The 18,364-nt window shown below is 48.1% G+C and overlaps 1 protein-coding gene across 1 annotated transcript; it reads left to right on the top strand.

Annotated features, from left to right (window-relative positions):
* The first annotated feature begins 936 nt into the window (after window positions 1–936).
* On the top strand, window positions 937–18,338 carry golgb1 (golgin B1). The gene is made up of 18 exons (XM_077499900.1): window positions 937–1,067; window positions 1,674–1,752; window positions 1,833–2,006; window positions 2,085–2,198; window positions 2,292–2,534; window positions 2,609–2,722; window positions 2,802–3,435; window positions 3,507–3,586; window positions 3,795–3,852; window positions 4,873–9,787; window positions 9,859–10,270; window positions 10,340–11,344; window positions 11,405–11,598; window positions 11,669–11,828; window positions 16,841–16,944; window positions 17,017–17,088; window positions 17,173–17,242; window positions 17,324–18,338. The coding sequence occupies exons 2-18, from the start codon at window positions 1,684–1,686 to the stop codon at window positions 17,459–17,461; spliced, it is 8,556 nt and encodes a 2,851-aa protein (XP_077356026.1). The 5' UTR covers window positions 937–1,067; window positions 1,674–1,683; the 3' UTR covers window positions 17,462–18,338.
* The last annotated feature ends 26 nt before the right edge of the window (window positions 18,339–18,364 follow it).

Raw genomic sequence — 18,364 nt, 5'->3', positions numbered from 1 at the left:
CAATTCAAAGCCGTTGCCACGACGACCTAGTGAGTGACATCTCACAAATGACTGAATGCTGTTTGCAAGGTCAAGAATCGGTTCATGTTTTTGTTGTAGTGTGATGACATCATACCTGTCAGTCATTTCATGCCCTGCAAAGGCATCGTCTTTGCAATAAAAACAGTGAAAGTTGATGTACAAATGGAACATGAACCCGTACGCTCGCATAAGGCCTCAAGTTGACGCGATGAAATGTTGAGTGCGGCGTGCGCTGGTCAGTCCACGCCAGTCCTCCACCTCGAGGCACGTCGCAGGTGCGCGTAGACGCCGTCAAAGGCGGATAGCGTGCAACGCGTGAGGTGCGTGGTCCAACTCCCGGCGTCCGCCATCCACTGCACAAAGCGACCTACAAAGGCCACGAAGAGCGCCACGTAGTGGCCCAGCAACGCTAGGCTTCGAGCCAGCTGCCTGCCACGGGTGACCATCAGCTTGACTGCCTGCTCGTGTCTTTGCATTATTGCATGATTAGCTTTCACCTGAAAAAAAAAAGAAGTTCTTGGGAATCATTGTAGTGGACTATATAGTATGTAAAAATGACTATATGGGATATAATGATTTTCACAGACGAATTTTCTTTATCCTCTGCAAAGAACGGCTAATATTACTGTGGCTTCCAGAGGAGATTTGACTGCTTCTAGTTGTATAACCGCAGTTGCACACCATATTATACTGCCCCCAGGTGGCCATCAGAAGGTGCAGTACACGGTTCATTTCAGTGAAGCACGCTCCATTCATTTTAAAGGAGGCAATATGTTTCGAGATAGTTTATTATATACATTTTGTATTTTTTTATTATTATTATTTTTTTTGTATATATATATTTTTTTGTGACTTATCTTGACGTTTATAATGACGGATCTTTGCACTGGAATTGACACACGGTGCCTTACCGTGCTGTCCAATCAGCGGCGAGCAAGTTTTGTTTCCGGGAGAGTTTGGTGATGTGGCTCTGCTTTGGCAATCCATCCGAGGAGATCTAGCCGATAAAGAGAGCGCTCAAGATCCACCGGGAAGCACTCATACAGGTGGGTCAAAGGTCCTTCTGCTGTCAAACTTCACCCCTTAGCCGACTCCATGACGGGCTGTCACACACGACCGACTTGAACCCGAACTGGACGAGGATTTCAACGCTCGCTTCTCATTTGCGAGCGTTAGCTAGCTAAGCAGCATCGACGCCAAAACTGTCGTAAACAAAAGATTCCCAGCCGACTCCCTGCTTGTTCACCCAACTTGTAACATCCTGACATTTCCACCGCCCTCTCTGGGCGTCAGTGTCCAGCTGCTTGATTTAATTTCGCAATCGAGTCCACGAATCTTGTCTGTGGAAGGACGCGGTGACGCAGACGCCGTGGATAGTTGACGATAGGCTCGGGAAAAGTCGGTTGTTTTCGTGACGGCTCGGAAGTTAGGGATCGCAGTCAATGTGTGCAGGAAAAATGAAAGTTCGAGCGAATACATTTCATGTCATTTTGGACCCAACTCTTGTATCGCATCTGTATATTTAATGAGTGTACAGTAAATTATTTTAGAAAGGCTAATAGACCTGCGTTTTGGTTTGCTTAAACTAAACTGTGTGCTACTAAGCATGTGTCACCTAGTATTTACATTTTGCATCCGTATCCCTTGTGCAGTGCCATCCTGATGTTTAGCCGCCTGACGACAGTCCTCCAGGAGCTCTCTGGAGAGGAGGCTCAAGATGGAGAGACACAGGTGAGATTTAAAAAAAAAAAGTACATGTTCAAATCAAACTATCGCTCATGAGCAAAATAAATGTTTGTTTTTTTTCCTAGGAGGGTGAACTCACACCTCAGCTTCCTGCCAATGCCGGCCAGCCTCTGGCAGAGTCGGAAGCCCCTGAGGAGACCGAGGAGCGTCTGGCCCACCTGGAGCAGCTGGTGGTGCAACTGAAGGAGCTCATCCGTGACAAGGACGCTCAGCTGGCTGGCAAGGATGCACTCCTCAAGGTTGCATAACATAAATAGCAGCAAGCGATGAAAAAGATCACGAGGCATGCGTGAAAGCTTTGTTTGTCCTCTTTGCAGAATGAAAGGGAGACGAGCGAGGCTCGCTTTAGTAAGCTCAAACTACAGGCCAAAGCCAAGATTACTTCTCTCAGCAAGCAAATTGATGATTTGAAGGGTCAAGAAGGAGTCCTTGTAAGCCTGAATCAAATACACCTCACGGTCTGATTCAAACATAATCGTGTTTTTTCTTCTTTTTTTTTCTTTTCTTTTTTTTCCTTACCCTAGAGCCCCAACAGCTCGTTTTCAAGAGATGTGGCTGTGGCGGGCGACCCGCAAGAGGTGCAAACTCGACTCGAGGCCGCCGAGAAGCTGCTGGAGGAGAAGGATGCTGCCCACGCCGAGCAGTTGAGGCACCTTCAGGCTGTGGTGCGAGACAAGGACGTGCGCTTTCAGAAGCATATTCAAAAACATGAAGAAGAGCTGCTGAGGACCACGGCACAATCGGCCAACGACGGCGAGCTGCAGCAGGTGCGAGAGCTTGCGCACGACAATGAACCTGCGTAATATAAACGGTGCTAATGTTCAGCCGCCGTGTCTTATAGGCCCTCCATGCGTCCCAGTGTCGTTGTGGGGAGCTAGAGGAAGCTTTGAAATCCCGCTCACAAGTGCTGGAAATGCTGCAGCAGGAAGTCAACAGCGCCGATCAACAAAAACAGGTCCACATTCTTCACTCCACTTCAAGCTATCCTGGAAGTGTCTTGAATCAACACCAGCCCGGATTTTTTTTCTGCCTAGATCCTGACTGCTCAGTTCCGGCAAATGGAGGAGGAGCTGGCCAAAGCCGTCAAAGGACGACGGGAGTGGGCCCAGCGGGCCAGCGAAGCCGATGCCACCCTCCAGGAAGCGCTGGAGCGAGCCAAAGAGGAAGCAGCCAAACACGAGAGGGAGCTGTCGTCGCTGAGCCAGGCGGCTAACGACAGCCTGGAGGAGGAGAGGACACAAGTTGCCAGGATGGAAAAATCGATGGCTTTGATCATGGACAGGGCCCAAGCGTGCCGCGAAGCGTCAGAACAAGACAAGTTTGAAATATCTCGCCTTGAAAATGAGCTTGCGTCTGCCAGAGAGGCCGAGTCAAAAGTAGTCCAGACCAGCCAGAGCAGCCTGCAGACCAAATCGCAATTAGACAAGCTGGAGCAAGAGTTAGCTTCTCTTCACGAGGAACAGGACGAGACTCGCAAGAAGAGCGAGGTCTTGGCCCAGATTTGGAGACGTTTACAGCCGTCGGAGGACATTGCGGTCCCGCATGATCTTTCTCTTGTTCTGGAGGCCGTGCTTTCCCTCCAGACACAAGTCGATACGCTGAAAGTTGAGCACAGGGACAGTGAGGAACGTTGCGTACAAGTCACGCACACTATGGAGGCTCTTCAAGGTGAGTCGGAAGTTAGCTTGCCTTTTTTTTTTTTTGGTTCTTGTCTTAAGATGGCACTGATTTCTTCTCAGAACAACTGGACAGAAGCACCAGTGAGAATAAGGACGCCATTGCCAGAGTTCAGCAGCTGGAGCAGTGGCAGATCGGGCCGGTGAGCACTCCTCACAAGAAGGTCTTATCTGCAAAGTCAGACAACACGTGACAGAAGACGAGGTCATAATCGTGTAGCCAGCCCTCTAATCTCTTCTGCACTCTTCCACCTTCATGACCGACTCGCTAATCGGGACTGCACTGATGTTGATGCTTCAGATTAGACAGCCAAACCAACTACCTAAGTTGTTCTTCTTCCTTTTGGTTAGACTTTCGAAAGGGATTCAGAGGAGCCACAAGCAGATGTGCCTTCTGATGCTGACACAGGTACAAGTTTTTGCTTTCAAGGGGAAGTCAACCCCCAAAATGTCTTCACACTAACGTGTTGTATGCAGCCCCACTCATCTAAATATGTAATCGATTTTCTTAATGAGTTAAGCAGAAAAATCCAGCTGTTTTGATCAAGGCGGCCATTTCGCCACTTGCTGTTGAGTGAAAATGGCATCACAGTTGCTCAGGTCTCATGCTGCATTCAAGGATGGTCGGAAGTGGGACTTTTCCGAGTTCAAACCAGGAAGTGTGTACGGGAAGGCCTGCTTCAACTCGGAAATTTCACTTGCAAAGTCGGGAAAAAAAAAGTACTCCGACTTGACCGACGGACTAGAATGTAACATCACTCTACAATGGCGACCACAGACCGTGAATGATAAAACACCATTTACTCGAGTATAAAACTAGATAGCTTTCTTCATTCATAAATATTGGACGTAACGCGACGTATGTGACAGTATGCCGCTATCTCCCTGCATGAAATGATATAGTCAACTACTGTACTGTATGGAATGCCTATGAAAAAAAAGATAAAAACAATAAATGAAGCAAAATTGAGAGAAGGTAAATTTGCTGGAGGTCAAAATGAGTTCTAAGAACCAAAATAAACAATTTACCACTATCCACCATTTTGGTTGTTTACTTTCGCTTCGAACGCTTTCAGGTAGGAACTGGGAAAAAACAACTTGGATATATGTGAATTCCAACCATCCTCCAATGCAGCATTAGGCAACAATCAATCATAGCTCAGCTTCAAAAAACAGGTGAGCTGTGATTGGTCGTTGCATGAGCAACTGTTTTGTAAGCAAGTGACAAAATGGCCGCCCCCTGGGTTTTCCTGCAAAAGTCGTATTCCACACATGTAATATTAATCAGAATGTCATGTTTAGACTAGTGAGGTCGCATATAACATATTATTATCAAGTAATGTTAAAGGTTGACTTCCACTCTAATCAAGGACTTGAAAAGTACTGCGAGTCATTTCTTTCCCATTTGGATTTTTGTTGACTTTGGTAGCAAGCGTCTTGGTACTGGAGCAGCAGCTATCGGAAAAAGATCACCAGCTTAGCTTGTTGCGAGAACGTCTGCGAATGGCTGAAGAGCAGATCGCCGGTGATGTTGCGTCGCCTCACGTTGTTGATCAACCTCCAGACCGGGTTGAAACTGATGACACAGGAGATAATTCTGCAACGCCCCCTGACGGCCTGGAGGACACCCAAGAAGAGGAGACCACCTTGGTGGCTGAGGACACATCTGGCCTCTCCGTTACCGCGGACAAATCGAGCAGCCTGGAGCTCATCGAACATCAGGAATCCCCTGAAGAGTCCAAAGGGACTTCTTCCGATGAGATGGTCACCAGCACTGATTCTGAGGTGGCTCACAGCAGCTGGACCCTGCTAGAAGCCGTGAACCAGGATGGACGCCAGGAGTGGCCATCGGCCGTGCAAGACTTGAGTCAGCTGCAGACATGGGCGACCACCAGCATGGAGCAGGAAACCTCCACGACTTCGGTGACCTCTTCCTCTGTCACGTTCCGAGAGACTGTTGCGGTTCACATCGTTCCGGATGGGGCCTCCGCTGAAAATGTTCCCACCGGGCTTTTCGCTCAAGCCTTGGCAGAGGAGCTCCAGAAAAGGTACAGTGAACTTGTGGGTGAGCTACAAACACTCAGAGAGGCGGCTGCAGAGTCACAGGAGAAGATCAAGAGTCTGGAAGAAGAAAGACAAAGGTTTGCTTCTGAGAAGGCAGAGGCACTGTGTCGGGTCAGTGACTTTGAAGAGGAGCTCCAATCTTCCCGAGAGGGACTACAAAATCTTTCCCAGCAGAGCAGCGATGTGGCAGAGAAGCACAGTGCTGAAATGCGCCTTTTACAAGAGCAAATTGACATTGTGTCCAGTGACAGCAAAGCCAAGGAGCAGAAGATCCAGACTCTCCAGGCCGATTTGGAAACGGCTCGCGGAGCCCTCTCGGAGCAGGAGAGCCTGGCGCTGTTGCTGAGCGCCCAGTTAGAGGATGGAAAACTCCTTTCCTCTCAGCTGGAGAGGAAGCTCCAAGATATGGAGAGCAGCATGTTGGAACAATCGCAGATGTCAAAATGTGACGGTGAGTCTTTGTCCAAGAAGGATTCTAAGATCTGTGAACTTCAACTCCGCCGCAGCCAGAAAGAACAACAGTTGACAGAGCTTGATGAAAGCATGTCTGCAAAACTCATCCGGGCAGAAGAGGAGCGAGTCTTGGTCCACAGAGAAGTCAACAACCTGAAGGAGCGGCTGGTAGAGCTTCAGCAGTTCCGAGAGGAGACGTCTTCTCCGGAGTTGGATGAAGAACTTGTGCGTTTACGCAGGTCCAAAGAGGAGGCTGAAGCCCAGCTGGCAAGCACAAGAAAGAAGTTGCAGGTTGTTCTCGTGCAACGGAAAGAGCTCATGAAGAAGTTTGCTGATCTGGAGATGGAGGCGAAGAACAATGCAGAAAAAGAAGAAACGGCGGTACCTGAAACATCTGAGGCTGAAAAATGTTCCGCCGACGAGATGGAGGCTAAACTGGAGGAGTTGGAGCAAACATTGAGGTTCAAAGACCAAGCAATTGAGAACCTTCAGTGCAAGATTAGCCAACAGGAGCAACTTCTGTCTGAAGCACGTAACACCGAGCTTAACAAGGACACCGAAACCCCACAGGCCAACGCCGACTCCGACAACACTTTGTTACGATCCCAAGTGGCCTCCTTGGAAACGGAGTGCCAAACCCTGCAGAAGAAAGTCTTCGAGGCCCAAGAATCTCGCAAGGAGAGCATCCGCAAAGCCAAAGAGAAAGACCGGCACCACCGGGATCAGCTGAAGCAGCAGAAGGAAGAATACAGCGAGCTCATGGAACGTTTTGAGCTGCAGAGTGGTGAGCGCCAGGTTCTTCTCACGAAAGTCAGGGAACTAGAAGGTAAAATGAACCTGCGTGGAGAGGAGAGCAAGGACCTGATGGCGAAGATTGAGAAGAGCTCCGCTAACGATTGGGCTCAAGAAGACTGGGTGGATTTTGTAGCATCCAAGACGGATCCGGTGCAAACTCAATCTGATAGTCAGGGACGGCAACTTCTCGAGCAGTCTGAGGTAATCTCTGCTCAAATGGAGGAACCCTTGAAAGCTCTCGGGGAAGACATCCAGGCTATGCGCATAGCAAACTTGGAGCTTGAGAGCAAGCTTGAGGAGGCCCAGACTAGCCTGTCCCAGAAAGAGGCTGAACTGCAGGACGTGAGCAAGGAGCTGCAAGCCCTACGAGAAAATGAAAGACAGATTGAAGCCCTCTCCGATGAAGTGAAAGATCTAAGAGAAAAGTACCGGCAAGCTGAGTCTTGCGCCGAGGCCTTGAAAGCAGAAATTGAAGCCGGAACCACAGCAGCAGCATCTCAATCCGCCAGCTCCATTGCTGCTCTTCAAGTTGAAGTGGAGGATTTCAAACAGTTCCTGAACAATAAGAACCGTGAGATGACCGAGCTAAGCCAGCAGCTCTGTGAGCAAAACACACTCATACTGTCAATGCAGGACACGGTGGGCCACAAAGATCAACTGATAGCCTCATTAGAGGAGGAACTCAAGGTGGCAAAGGAGAAAAGCAAGAAGTTGGAGGTGGAGGTTCCGCAGAGACCGGAGGATGAGGACAGCGAGGCCAAGCTCCAGCAGCTTCAGCGTAAGCTTCAGGCGGCCCTCATCTCTCGCAAGGAAGTTCTGAAAGAGAACAAGACCCAGAAGGAGCAACTGACTTCCAGTCAGACCCTCAACGGTGAACTGCAGCAGAAGATGAAGGTGGCGCAAGATGAGCTGGAGAAGCTCAGAGAAGAACACGCCAGGCTAATCGACGAGTTGGACCGCATGTTGCTCGAAAACCAAAGCTTGAGCTCGTCCTGTGAGAGTCTCAAGCTGGCAATGGACGCCATAGCAAGTGAGAAAGATGCATGTCGAAGTGAAGGTGAGTGGGCCAAAGAGGAGGCGGCTCGGATGTGTAAGGAGTGGGAGGAGAAGGTCAACGGCATGAAGGATGACTACGAAACCCTGCTACGCTCCTACGAAAACGTGAGCGATGAGGCGGAGCGGGTCAGGCGAGTCCTGGAGGCGGCCCGGCAGGAGAGGCAGGAGCTCGCCGCCAAGGTCAAGGCTCACGAGGCCTCAAGGCAGGAAGCGGAAATGCAGGCGGAGGAGGCGCGCAAAGAAGTGGAAGCGGTGAAAGAAAAAATGAGGAAGTTTGTCAAAGCCAAGCAGCAAAAGATCCTGGAGCTGGAGGAGGAGACAGAAAGACTTCGCGAGGGGCAGGAGATGGCACGAACAAAGCCAGAAGATACGGCTCAAACCAAAGAGCTGAACGGACTTCGGGAGGAACTGCAGACTTTGAAAGTCAAGCTGGACACCGCAGTGGCAGAAAGAGATGCTTTAACACAGCAGATGAAACAGCTGAAGGAACCGTTTGACCAAGTAGAAAGACGAGACCACGCTGCTCCTCTCGTGGGAGATGTTGAGCCCTCAGATCCAGTCGTGACAGAGACTGAAACAACTGCGGCCAAAAAAAACCCAGAGGAGAATCTAGATGACCACATAACTTCAACATCTGATCACGTTGTTGGATCGGAACCTACAAGGGAACACGTTTTATTACAGGACAAAATAAAGGAGATGGAGGTCGCGCTTAATTCAGAGAGGGAACGCTGGCAGGAGAAGGAAGCCGAACTGAAGGCTGGACTGGCCTCATTTCAACGAGGTCTCCAGGAGAGCAATGAAAAAGCAAGCCTGATGGCCTCGCTGGAAGAGTGTCTTCAGGAGAGCAAGGAGCGAGAAAAGCGTCTGATCGAGGAGGGTTCCAAACAGGAGATCCACTTCAAGGAACTTCTTAAAACCATAGAAAGCGAGAAGGACAACTTGGAGGAACGTCTGATGGACCAGCTGGCCCAACTCAACGGCAGCATCGCCGGCTACCAGCAAGACGCGGCCGACCACCACCAGCAACTTGCTGAAGTACAACGGGAGGTGGACAGGCTCGAGGGGGAGCGGGGCCACCTTGAAGCCGAAGCCCGGGCCCAGACAGATAGGGTGGCCCGGCTTGAGGAGGACGCGAGGCAAGCCCACAGGCAGAGGGCGGAAGCCGAAGCAGAAACAGGGAAGCAGCGAGAGTTGGAGCAGCAGCTGAGGTCGGCTCAGAGGGTCCGAGAGGGCAGCCAGAGCCGAGCGCGTCAGCTGGAGGAACTACTGAGGGAGAAGCAGCTGGAGGTCCGTCAGCTCCAGAAGGACAGCATCCAGTACCAAGAGAGGATCAGCCAGCTGGGCGTGGATGTGAAGGCCCTGCAGCTGGGCCACAATCAGCTTGCCAAGAACCTTGAGCAGTCACAAGAGGAGACTTCCCAAAACCTGCAAGAGCTGAAGAGAAGCGAAGCAGATATGGCAAGCTGTAAATCCAACTTGAGTAAAGCCAAGGAGCAGTTAAGCCAGGTCATACATGAGAAAACAACATTGGAAAAGAACGTCCATCAGAAGGAAGCGCTTTGGAAAGCCGAAGCGGAGCAAACGCTGGACTCGGTCCGATTCCGATTAGGAGCTGAACTGAAGGAGATGGAGCTGAGACTGGAGGAGGCTTTCGGCGAGCGGGACAAAGAAGAAGAAGCCACGCTGGAGGCCCGAGAGGCCGCGGAGGCAGCCGAGAGACGAGCGCAGGAGATGCAGGCCCGCCTCGACGAGTCTCTGGCCCGCCTCGCTGCCTTCTCGCGCTGCATGTCATCACTGCAGGATGACAGAGACCGAGTTCTGGACGAGGCCCGGCAGTGGGAGACGCGCTTTAACGACGCTCTGCTCGGCAAGGAGGCGGAAATTCGTGACGCGGAAACCAGGGCCAAGGAACTGGCGGAGAACCTACACAAAGAAACTGCTCTCAAAGAAGAACTCCAGCTCACACTGGACAGGTAGGTCACAAATCTGGTTTTCCTGCCCTCTCACTGGCGCTTGCATGAAATTCTTGAATTTGACCATGCAGGTTAGACAAATCCAGCAAAGAACGGCAGCTGGAATTGGATGACGCAAAGAAGAAGTTCAATGAGAGCCAAGCTGAGGTGGAGAGGAAGCACGGCGAGCTCCTGCAAACGGCAGCAGAATTGCAGTCGGCGCAAAGCCAAGTGCGGCTGCTCAACGCCGAGGTGGAAAGCCACAAGCAGCGGGCCCGTGCTCTGGAGGAGGCTGTGACTCGGCTGCAGGAGGACGTCAGCGGGGCCCGGGCGCAGCTGCGGGAGAGGGAGGCCGACCATCGGCGTCTGAGCCTGACCTTGGAGCAGCTGCAGGCAGACCTGCACACCTCCAAGGCGTCGACGGAGAACTTGCAGGTGGCCTTGCACGAGAAGGAGAAGAGGGAAGTGGAAATGCTGGATGAGAAGGAGCAAGCTGTCGCCCAGGTAAGAACGGCAAACCATCTCATTGCGCTGTTTGCGAGTGCCCGCAGACGAGTGCCTTTGTCTTTGCAGGCGGCGGAGGAGGCACGCAAGGAGGCGGACGGCAGAGAGCGCCATGCCGAGGAGGAACTGGAGCGCAGGCGAGGGCAACTCCGAGACGCTGAAGAGAAACTGCGACGGGCCGAGGAGGAGAGCGACGGCCAGCGAGCCAAACTGGAATCTTTGACAAAGGCCATGGGCTCGTTGCAGGACGACCGAGACCGAGTGCTCAACGCGTACAAGCAGCTGGAGGAGAAACACCTCCAGGTCATGCTGGACAAAGACGCCGTGATCCAGGAGGCGGCCGGCGAGAGCAACGGGCTCAAGGAGGAGCTGCGCTCCCTGCTGGTCCAGAGGGACGACCTGTACGCCGAGAAGGCCAAGCTGTCGGCCGAGCTCCACGGCTACCGAGACCAACTCAAGCAAGTTCTCAGCATGAAGGACTCGCAGCACAAACAGCTCCTCGCCACCCAGCAGGATCGCATCGCCTCCTTGGAGAAGGAGCGCCACGCCTTGGAAAGCGCGCTGAACAACGCCGGGGAATCGGAAGCGCTCGCGATACTGTCGCGAGCCGCCGGCGCTCCGGGAGCCGAGGTGGAGAAGTTGAGGGAGCAGCTGGAGGCCGCTCAGGAGCAAGTGCAAGCTCTGGAGGAGAGCCGACTCAAGGAGAAGGAGGCACGTGAAAGGGAGACCAAAGAACTCTCCGAGCTGCGCTGGGAGGGAGGCCTGATGCGCACAGAGTCTGAGAGTGCTCAAGAGAGGGTGGCCGAGCTGGCCAGAGACCTTCTGGACATGGAACAGAAACTGCTGCTGGAGAAGGAACTGGTGGCCCAACTGAGGGCGGAGAACCGCTCATTCGGCAAGGCCATGGCCTCCCTTCAGGACAGCAAGGAGCAGGCGGAACACAAAGTCCGCCAGCTCGGCCTCAAGCTGGACCAGGCTGCCGCCAAAGTGGGAAGCCCCTCTTCGGGTTCTGCCGGAGAAGTGTGGAGCCTGAAGAACGCCCTGCAAGCTCTGCAGAACGACCGCGAGAGACTGGTGAGTCCTCGAGTGGCGCCCAAAGACATTCCTTTGTATGATTCTGCCCTTTGCCGACAGCTGGAGCAGCTTCAAGCGCAGACGATGGAGCTGAAGAGCAACAAGTCGGAGCTGGCTCGGCTGGGAGCGGGGGAGCTGATCCAAGTCAGCCGAGAGCTCTTTGAGGAGAAGAACAAGAACGCGCGCTTGGCCGGCGTCATCACACAGATGGAGAACGCGGCGGCGATCGTCAAGGAGGAAATGGAGACACTCAGGTGAGACCGACAAACGTTTCAATCGTGTCACGTGTTGCTGGGGATGTCGGAGCACGTGATCTCCCTCCAGACTGGAACGCGTGGACTGGATGAGCCAAGCCGAGCAGCTGAAGCAGCAGACGCTCAGCGCGTTGGACGAGCGCGACCGGCAGCTCAGACAGGTCACCACCATGTTGGAGGAGGCACGTGCGCACGCGCCCAAACGACAGGAGGAATTCCACCACAAAGAGGTCAACATTCAAATCATCATCATCATAAGAATGCTGTTCTTATTATTATCATTATTATTATTATTATTATTATCATCATTATTATTGTCTGAATGAACCAAATGTGAATATGTTTGTTTTACTTTTTGGTTTTCCCTGACACAAATATAAAAATTAGGGGTGTCTGGCATAAAAGTAGAAAAAAAAGTGTTAAACTAATAGAATTATGGCTGCATCTTTTCACCATTGATACAGTAATGTTATAATTGATAAAATTGAGTTAAAATGAAAAAGATGTACTATTCTGTAAAAAACGAGTGTGATATTGATTTGTGTTGGACATTTTTGTGCCACTAGATGGCATAATTGCATTTGTAAGTAGTGACAGCTTAGTGCATTTTTTTCCCATATTAAGAGCTATCTAATGTTGAACATGAAGTAACTTTGAAATTTGTAAAATACAACTTGAGCCCAGTCTCCACAAATATATGCATAATGATTACATTACATACAAATTTAGACGTGTCTGCTGCGTTGCGACTGGAATTCCCCCAGTACAGGATTTCCAAGTAAGGGTCGTCATTAATCGCGCATTAAAAAATGAGTGGCGTTAAAGGAACTTTAAATGAACTCGAAATGAATGTTGACACCCCTAATATAAATGTTAACTCATTTACCGCCACTATCGGATAAATACGTCAAAGATCCATTGGAAGTGTTTTGGGAGTGAATGAGTCGTTATTGAAAGTAATAGTCAAATATTTTGGTGTTGTAAGTAGGGGTGTTAAAAAAAATCTATTCGGCGATATATCGCGTTACTACATCTCGCGATTCTCGAATCGATTCAATAATCGGCAGAATCGATTTTTTTATTTTTTTTATTTTTATTTTTTTTATTTTTTTAGGATTCAGACATTGAGCATGGAAGAATGTTATATGAACGGAACATTAAGCCTTAATATTTTTATTTTAATGCTGTTCAAACATGAAACAGATTACAACCTCTATAAGACTGAAATTTCAGATAAATAATACATTTTCATATAAATCTTACACTCTACAAGCTTACTGATTAGCATTTTCTAAATCTGAATGAAAAAAATCGCAACAATCGACTTATAAATTCGTATCGGGATTAATCGGTATCGAATCGAATCGTGACCTGTGAATAGGTCGCTTGCACATGTCGTCACTTCCGCCTCGGATTTGTCGTAGTCGCCATGCTGGGTGGCCTCCATTTACGTAGTGATTCGGTCTAACACATATCTATCACGTTTGTTGTCTGCGTTTAAAATGGTACATTGTTGCTGCATCGTTGGCTGTTCGAACAAAGCCAAGGGGGAAAATGGTCGGCCTTTCTTCCGAATTCCGAAAATAACTAGGAACCAGGGCCTGGAGACAGAGGAGTGCGGACTCCGGAGGGAAGTCGTTACTTTGGGCTCGTGTGTGCAGCCATCACTTTGTGAGCGGTAAGCTTGTTTACCTTTATTTAATGCATGAGGATTAATAACGTTTCGACCGCCCATATATGGGCAAGTTGCTTATGTTTTGGATTCATGAGCAAGCAAGTTCGGTAGTACAAGCTGGCTAGCGGACGTTAGCCGAAAGCTAACATCGAACATTTTCACCCAAGTAGTGCCAGTGCAAAGTGTTTACTGCTGAAATTGGATTGATTAGTCTTGGGCTCTTAATGCCGATAACATGTTTTTTGGTGGCAAAATGTAAACTTGGAAAAAAGAGACAGAAGGGGGTGATGCAAGAAAACAGACCCCCGGTAGCCTACACATCATGCTAAAGAACTTATTCACGGCCACCCTACTGCGGCAAAATAACCAGTCTTTCCATATTTTATTTGTTTATATATTTGTTTATTTTAACAGGTCGCCCTGCGCCCGTTTTTCTGTCCAATCATCCCGACTGGGCTCCAACATTAAAGTTGGGTCCCAAGTTACAACATCTATGTCTCAGCCCAGTCGGTGCCAAGATATGAACGTGCACAGGAGAGACAAGCAAAGAAAAGACGACTCGAAGTGGCAGAGAGCTTGTTGCAGTTATGCAGCCAGATGGCTCCAGTAACCTGTACCCTCAAGTACTGCTGACATCATTGACTCTGGTATGCCACTCAGAATTCATTACATGATATATTGTATGCATGAGTGAATGTATGTGTTTATGTTTGTGTGTGTACACGCACCTTATATTTTAGAGACATTTGGAAGTGTTTATAGAAATAAGTATTTGCCTGTAGCAATGTTCATACATTAAAAAATGCAACAAAATGTGTACATTTCTTTTACACTGACAAAAAAACTATACTACTGTACTATATTAAACCTTTTACTGGTACCGTATTTTTTTGTGATCTTTTTTTTATTTTTTATTATTATTTCTTTAGGGATCTCATGCCACACCGACTTGATTGCCAATGACATGATGGAAACGAAGGCGAGCATCAAAGCATTGGAGGAGGACAACATGCGACTGTTTGTTTGGCGCTAATAAAGGCAGCGATTATACAAATTCTATTGTTGGGTTTGTTTACAAAGCTATACATAAGACAAATGACAGGATTTGACTCAATGTGCAATATGGTCCCTCTTAAAGTAATGGCATAAATCTCTATTATTTCTAAAAGCACAAAAAATGAAGTGAATAATGATTAGATGTAGTAATTTCAGGGATAAAATTGAACTGTTAATTAATGTATTTATTTTAGCACAGGTGCCTACCATCCTGATGACGGTATGATGTAATGTTGATGGGGTACGCAATGACTTTCATTATACTATGTACAGAGGAAAAAGTTGCTCTCTTTTAAATTTGTTTAATGTAAGACAAGTACCAGTACTGTGTTTCAGTTTTCCCAATAATCCTTGTTTCACACTTGTCACAAAACCACTGTCCTTTTGGCAGTCTAGATTGGCACACTTCAAGTGATATCATTTGATTTTACAATCTGCTGCAGCACAAAGAACTACTTTATTCCGCATCTTTGAAGTACATGAGCAAGTGGTAGGTGACAGCGGCTGAGCAGGAACACTGGAAGTCCACTGCTGATCTAGTAAATGCTCTCCTGAGCAGTTCAGGTAAGGAGGGGACTTTGGGAAAAAAAAACTCTGGCTTTTCCAGCTGGCCAAAACGAGCCATCTGGGTGGACTCGCTCAATCACACTTTGTCCACACCACAAAGTCGCAGAAGTCCCGTCCAGTTAAACTCATCTGTGCCTGAATCTGAAAATATTACAAACATTGTAATGAAAATATGAAACATAGAATTAAATAAGAAACTACAAAAAGTAAAGCCATACATACCTGGTAATAATATTGGTGTTGTCGTGACAAGTGATGGGAATTGTTGCCATCCGGCACCAGACAGAAATTGGGTGTTGTGACAGCCTCCTTAACCGTGAGATCATAAGAAAAGCTGTCAGTATGCTCAGTAGTTACCATGAACACGTTTTATTGTACTGGAAACTGAAACTAAAAATACGTCCTCTGAGAGTGGTTAACCTTAACCATTTAGAATAAGTTGATTAAGTAACATGTAACTAGTGAAAGGGTAGCATTAAATTTAATTAAGCCACGGGGAGGCTGTGCATAGTTACTTTTTATTCTTATACGCTCTGCCATATTTGCCTGTTATAAAATGATTAGAAAAACCACATCAGGTAAACCCAGCTGTGCATGTAAACACAATGATAACAGGAAGCCTGAGAACAAATCAACATTTTTGTGTGCAGAATTACCAACACCATGTGGTTTACTTACGTGCAACAGCAACAGTTTCTTCTGATGCGATGTTAAAGTTTACACTCTGTATCCACCCGCTTACAAAATATTTGTAAGCCTCCAGGGATTTGTTGGCGTGTTATGGAGCATGTTGTCAACACGAGGTAGTGAAAAATGTCCAGAGAAGTCACATTTGGCCAGCAAGCTTTCTCCGTCAAAAAAAAATCACCCTTGGTCAGGACGTAATTAGGATCAATCCCACCACACAGAGACACCTTCTGCCTGTATCGTTGTTTTTGATCTTCCGGTAAATCGTGAAAATACTGCGTAAATGACATCAGGTTGATAAGCTCTACCGTGTAACTCACGAGTGTACCTTGTGAACCGGCGGACACCCAAGATGGCGCCCGAAGAAAAAACTCCCATGATGCATTACGATGTGCAAGCGACCTATCGTGATACGAATCGAATCGTCAGGTACTAGGCAATTCACACCCCTAATTGAAATGCTCTCACAAAACTGCTGTTTTTTGGGGGGGTTTTCTCACACTACTCATGCTTTCATGCACACTGTTGTGGTGCCACAGAAACTACAGAATTATTATTATTATTATTATTTTTTTTTGCTCTAGCTATCACTACTCCGACGCTCTCACATAGGGGTGTAAAAAAAAAAATCGATTCGGCGATATATCGCGATACTACATCGCGCAATTCTCGAATCGATTCAATAAAAAAAAATCGATTTTTTATTTTTATTTTTTATTTTTTATTTTTTTTAAGAGCTCAGAATTGTTCATTCGGTAGTCTTACCGATTCAACGTCTTATCATCATTGCCTTTTTTGTGTGTGTGTGTGTGAATCGATTTTTAAACTTCCATTTTTAATGGAAAAATATTCAACAAAACGTCTGACTTCGGGTTAGGATTCACACCTTGAGCATGGAAGAATGTGATATGAACGGAACATTAAGCCTTAATATTTTATTTTAATGCTGTTCAAACATGAAACAGATTACAACCTCTATAAGACTGAAATTTCAGATAAATAAATAATACATTTTCATATAAATCTTACACTCTACAAGCTTACTGATTAGTATTTTCTAAATTTGAATGAAAAAAAATCGCAACAATCGAGTTATAAATTCGTATCGGGATTAATCGGTATCGAATCGAATCGTGACCTGTGAATCGTGATACGAATCGAATCGTCAGGTACTAGGCAATTCACACCCCTAGTTGTAAGTGACAATCATGATTTTATTGTCAAATGTTTCAATGAATTGTTGTTTACTTGTGTCAGGCGTCAGGTCCGGAAGTGGACAGTGCCCCCGGTGCGCCTCAGGAGAGGAGCAGCCTGCAGGAGGCGCACGCCTCCTGGGCCGAGCTCTCGCAGCTGCAGCACAGGTACTGAAAGGGTCCACACGAGACATTTTGGGATTGTTGACATTTTTGGACGGATGCGATGCGCTCCTTCAGATTAGATGACGAGACGCGGCAGCGGCTGGCGGCAGAGGAGAGGCTCATGGAAGCGCACGATCGACTCAGGCGGTATACGAGGCGGCAAAATGGAGGACAGCCATATTAGCGTCACGTCCGCTTCATCTTGTTTGTTGAATTGTCCGCCACGCACAGACAAAGCAAACGGGAGGATCAGTCGGAGACGGCGCTTTTCATCCCGCCTCCCGAAGGCAGCGTCACACGTGTGAGTGCTCGCCTGACAGTGAGTCATGTGACTCTCGCAGTGATGCTCGTCCGCGTAACGCTGCCCTCTTTCTCCTCGCAGAGCCGCCGAGGCGCCGGGCCGGGCTTGCTGCGGGCGCTGCGCTGGGGCGCGTGCCGGAGGCGCCGATGGCTGCTAGTGGCCATCTACCTGCTCGGCGTGCACGTGCTGCTGCTGCTGTGCGCTGCCGGCTTCCTGTGACGTCTGTAAAGCACACAAACATTTGCACTTTACGTACAATATCAAACATACAGTCGCTCGCCAGTTTCTTTGCAAACATCCGGAACTTGAACAATTACCACACCGTCGTCCACGTGGTGTACCTAATAAATTGGCCGGGCAGTGAAGACATTTTAGAGGAAGCTGCTGTTAGTTTTGAAATATTCATGAAGGGAAAATGTTATGCGTCGAAATGCAAATCAATATATACATATTTATATATCAAAAGTGGTCACCCTAAAACTCACTTTTCACGAACGTTCTGTGTTCACGAAGCTTGATGATAAATTCCAGAGGAGAGACGCTGCTAACAGTAGCCAGCCCGAGGCGGGCATTCCGCAACATGGAAACCATTCAGCTGCATCACTCTTCAATTCTTTCATAATCGTGTGAGAATTCAGTTGAAGAATGACATGGTTATGAGGTTGGACCATGTCTGACCCGAGAGTCGTCTGGAAGCCCGTCGAACCGGAATTGCTTCCTGCGTGTGACGTAGTGGTACGTTCTGGACGCCAATTGGCTGTTGATGACGCAAAGCTACTAAAAGGTTTGGCTTGAAATAATGACGGACGGACGGACGGACAGGCGGCTGGGCAAAATGTACTGACACGTCCACCACCTCGGTTTATTCCATCATAAGCTATTCGACTGTGATTTCTCCTCATTTAATGTTGGTTGAAATGGTTCAGTCGTCTTTCTTTCCTACGTTGATCATTCCGTTTTGGAGACGTACACTCTATGTAACAATTTGAAAGGGCTGCAGGGAACAATGTTACTTCATCACAAAAAGATCCCAATTTGCAAGTTAGTTGTTTTTTGCTGACATAGCTTTTGAATAAAAGGATATTTTCAATGGGAATTGAAGTCTCTGCTTTACTGTCGATT

Source organism: Festucalex cinctus, chromosome 16, assembly GCF_051991245.1.
Source record: "Festucalex cinctus isolate MCC-2025b chromosome 16, RoL_Fcin_1.0, whole genome shotgun sequence".
Classification (NCBI taxonomy): Eukaryota; Metazoa; Chordata; class Actinopteri; order Syngnathiformes; family Syngnathidae; genus Festucalex; species Festucalex cinctus.
This window is presented reverse-complemented; position numbering and strand designations above follow the sequence as displayed.

What these genes read in the sequence shown, in the direction of transcription:
- golgb1 (XM_077499900.1), top strand. Translation starts at nt 1,684, where the DNA reads ATGTTTAGCCGCCTGACGACAGTCCTCCAGGAGCTCTCTGGAGAGGAG. An exon ending in CTCAAGATGGAGAGACACAG is followed by an intron (nt 1,753 to 1,832) that starts GTGAGATTTAAA and finishes TTTTTTTCCTAG; the next exon opens with GAGGGTGAACTCACACCTCA. An exon ending in CACTATGGAGGCTCTTCAAG is followed by an intron (nt 3,436 to 3,506) that starts GTGAGTCGGAAG and finishes ATTTCTTCTCAG; the next exon opens with AACAACTGGACAGAAGCACC.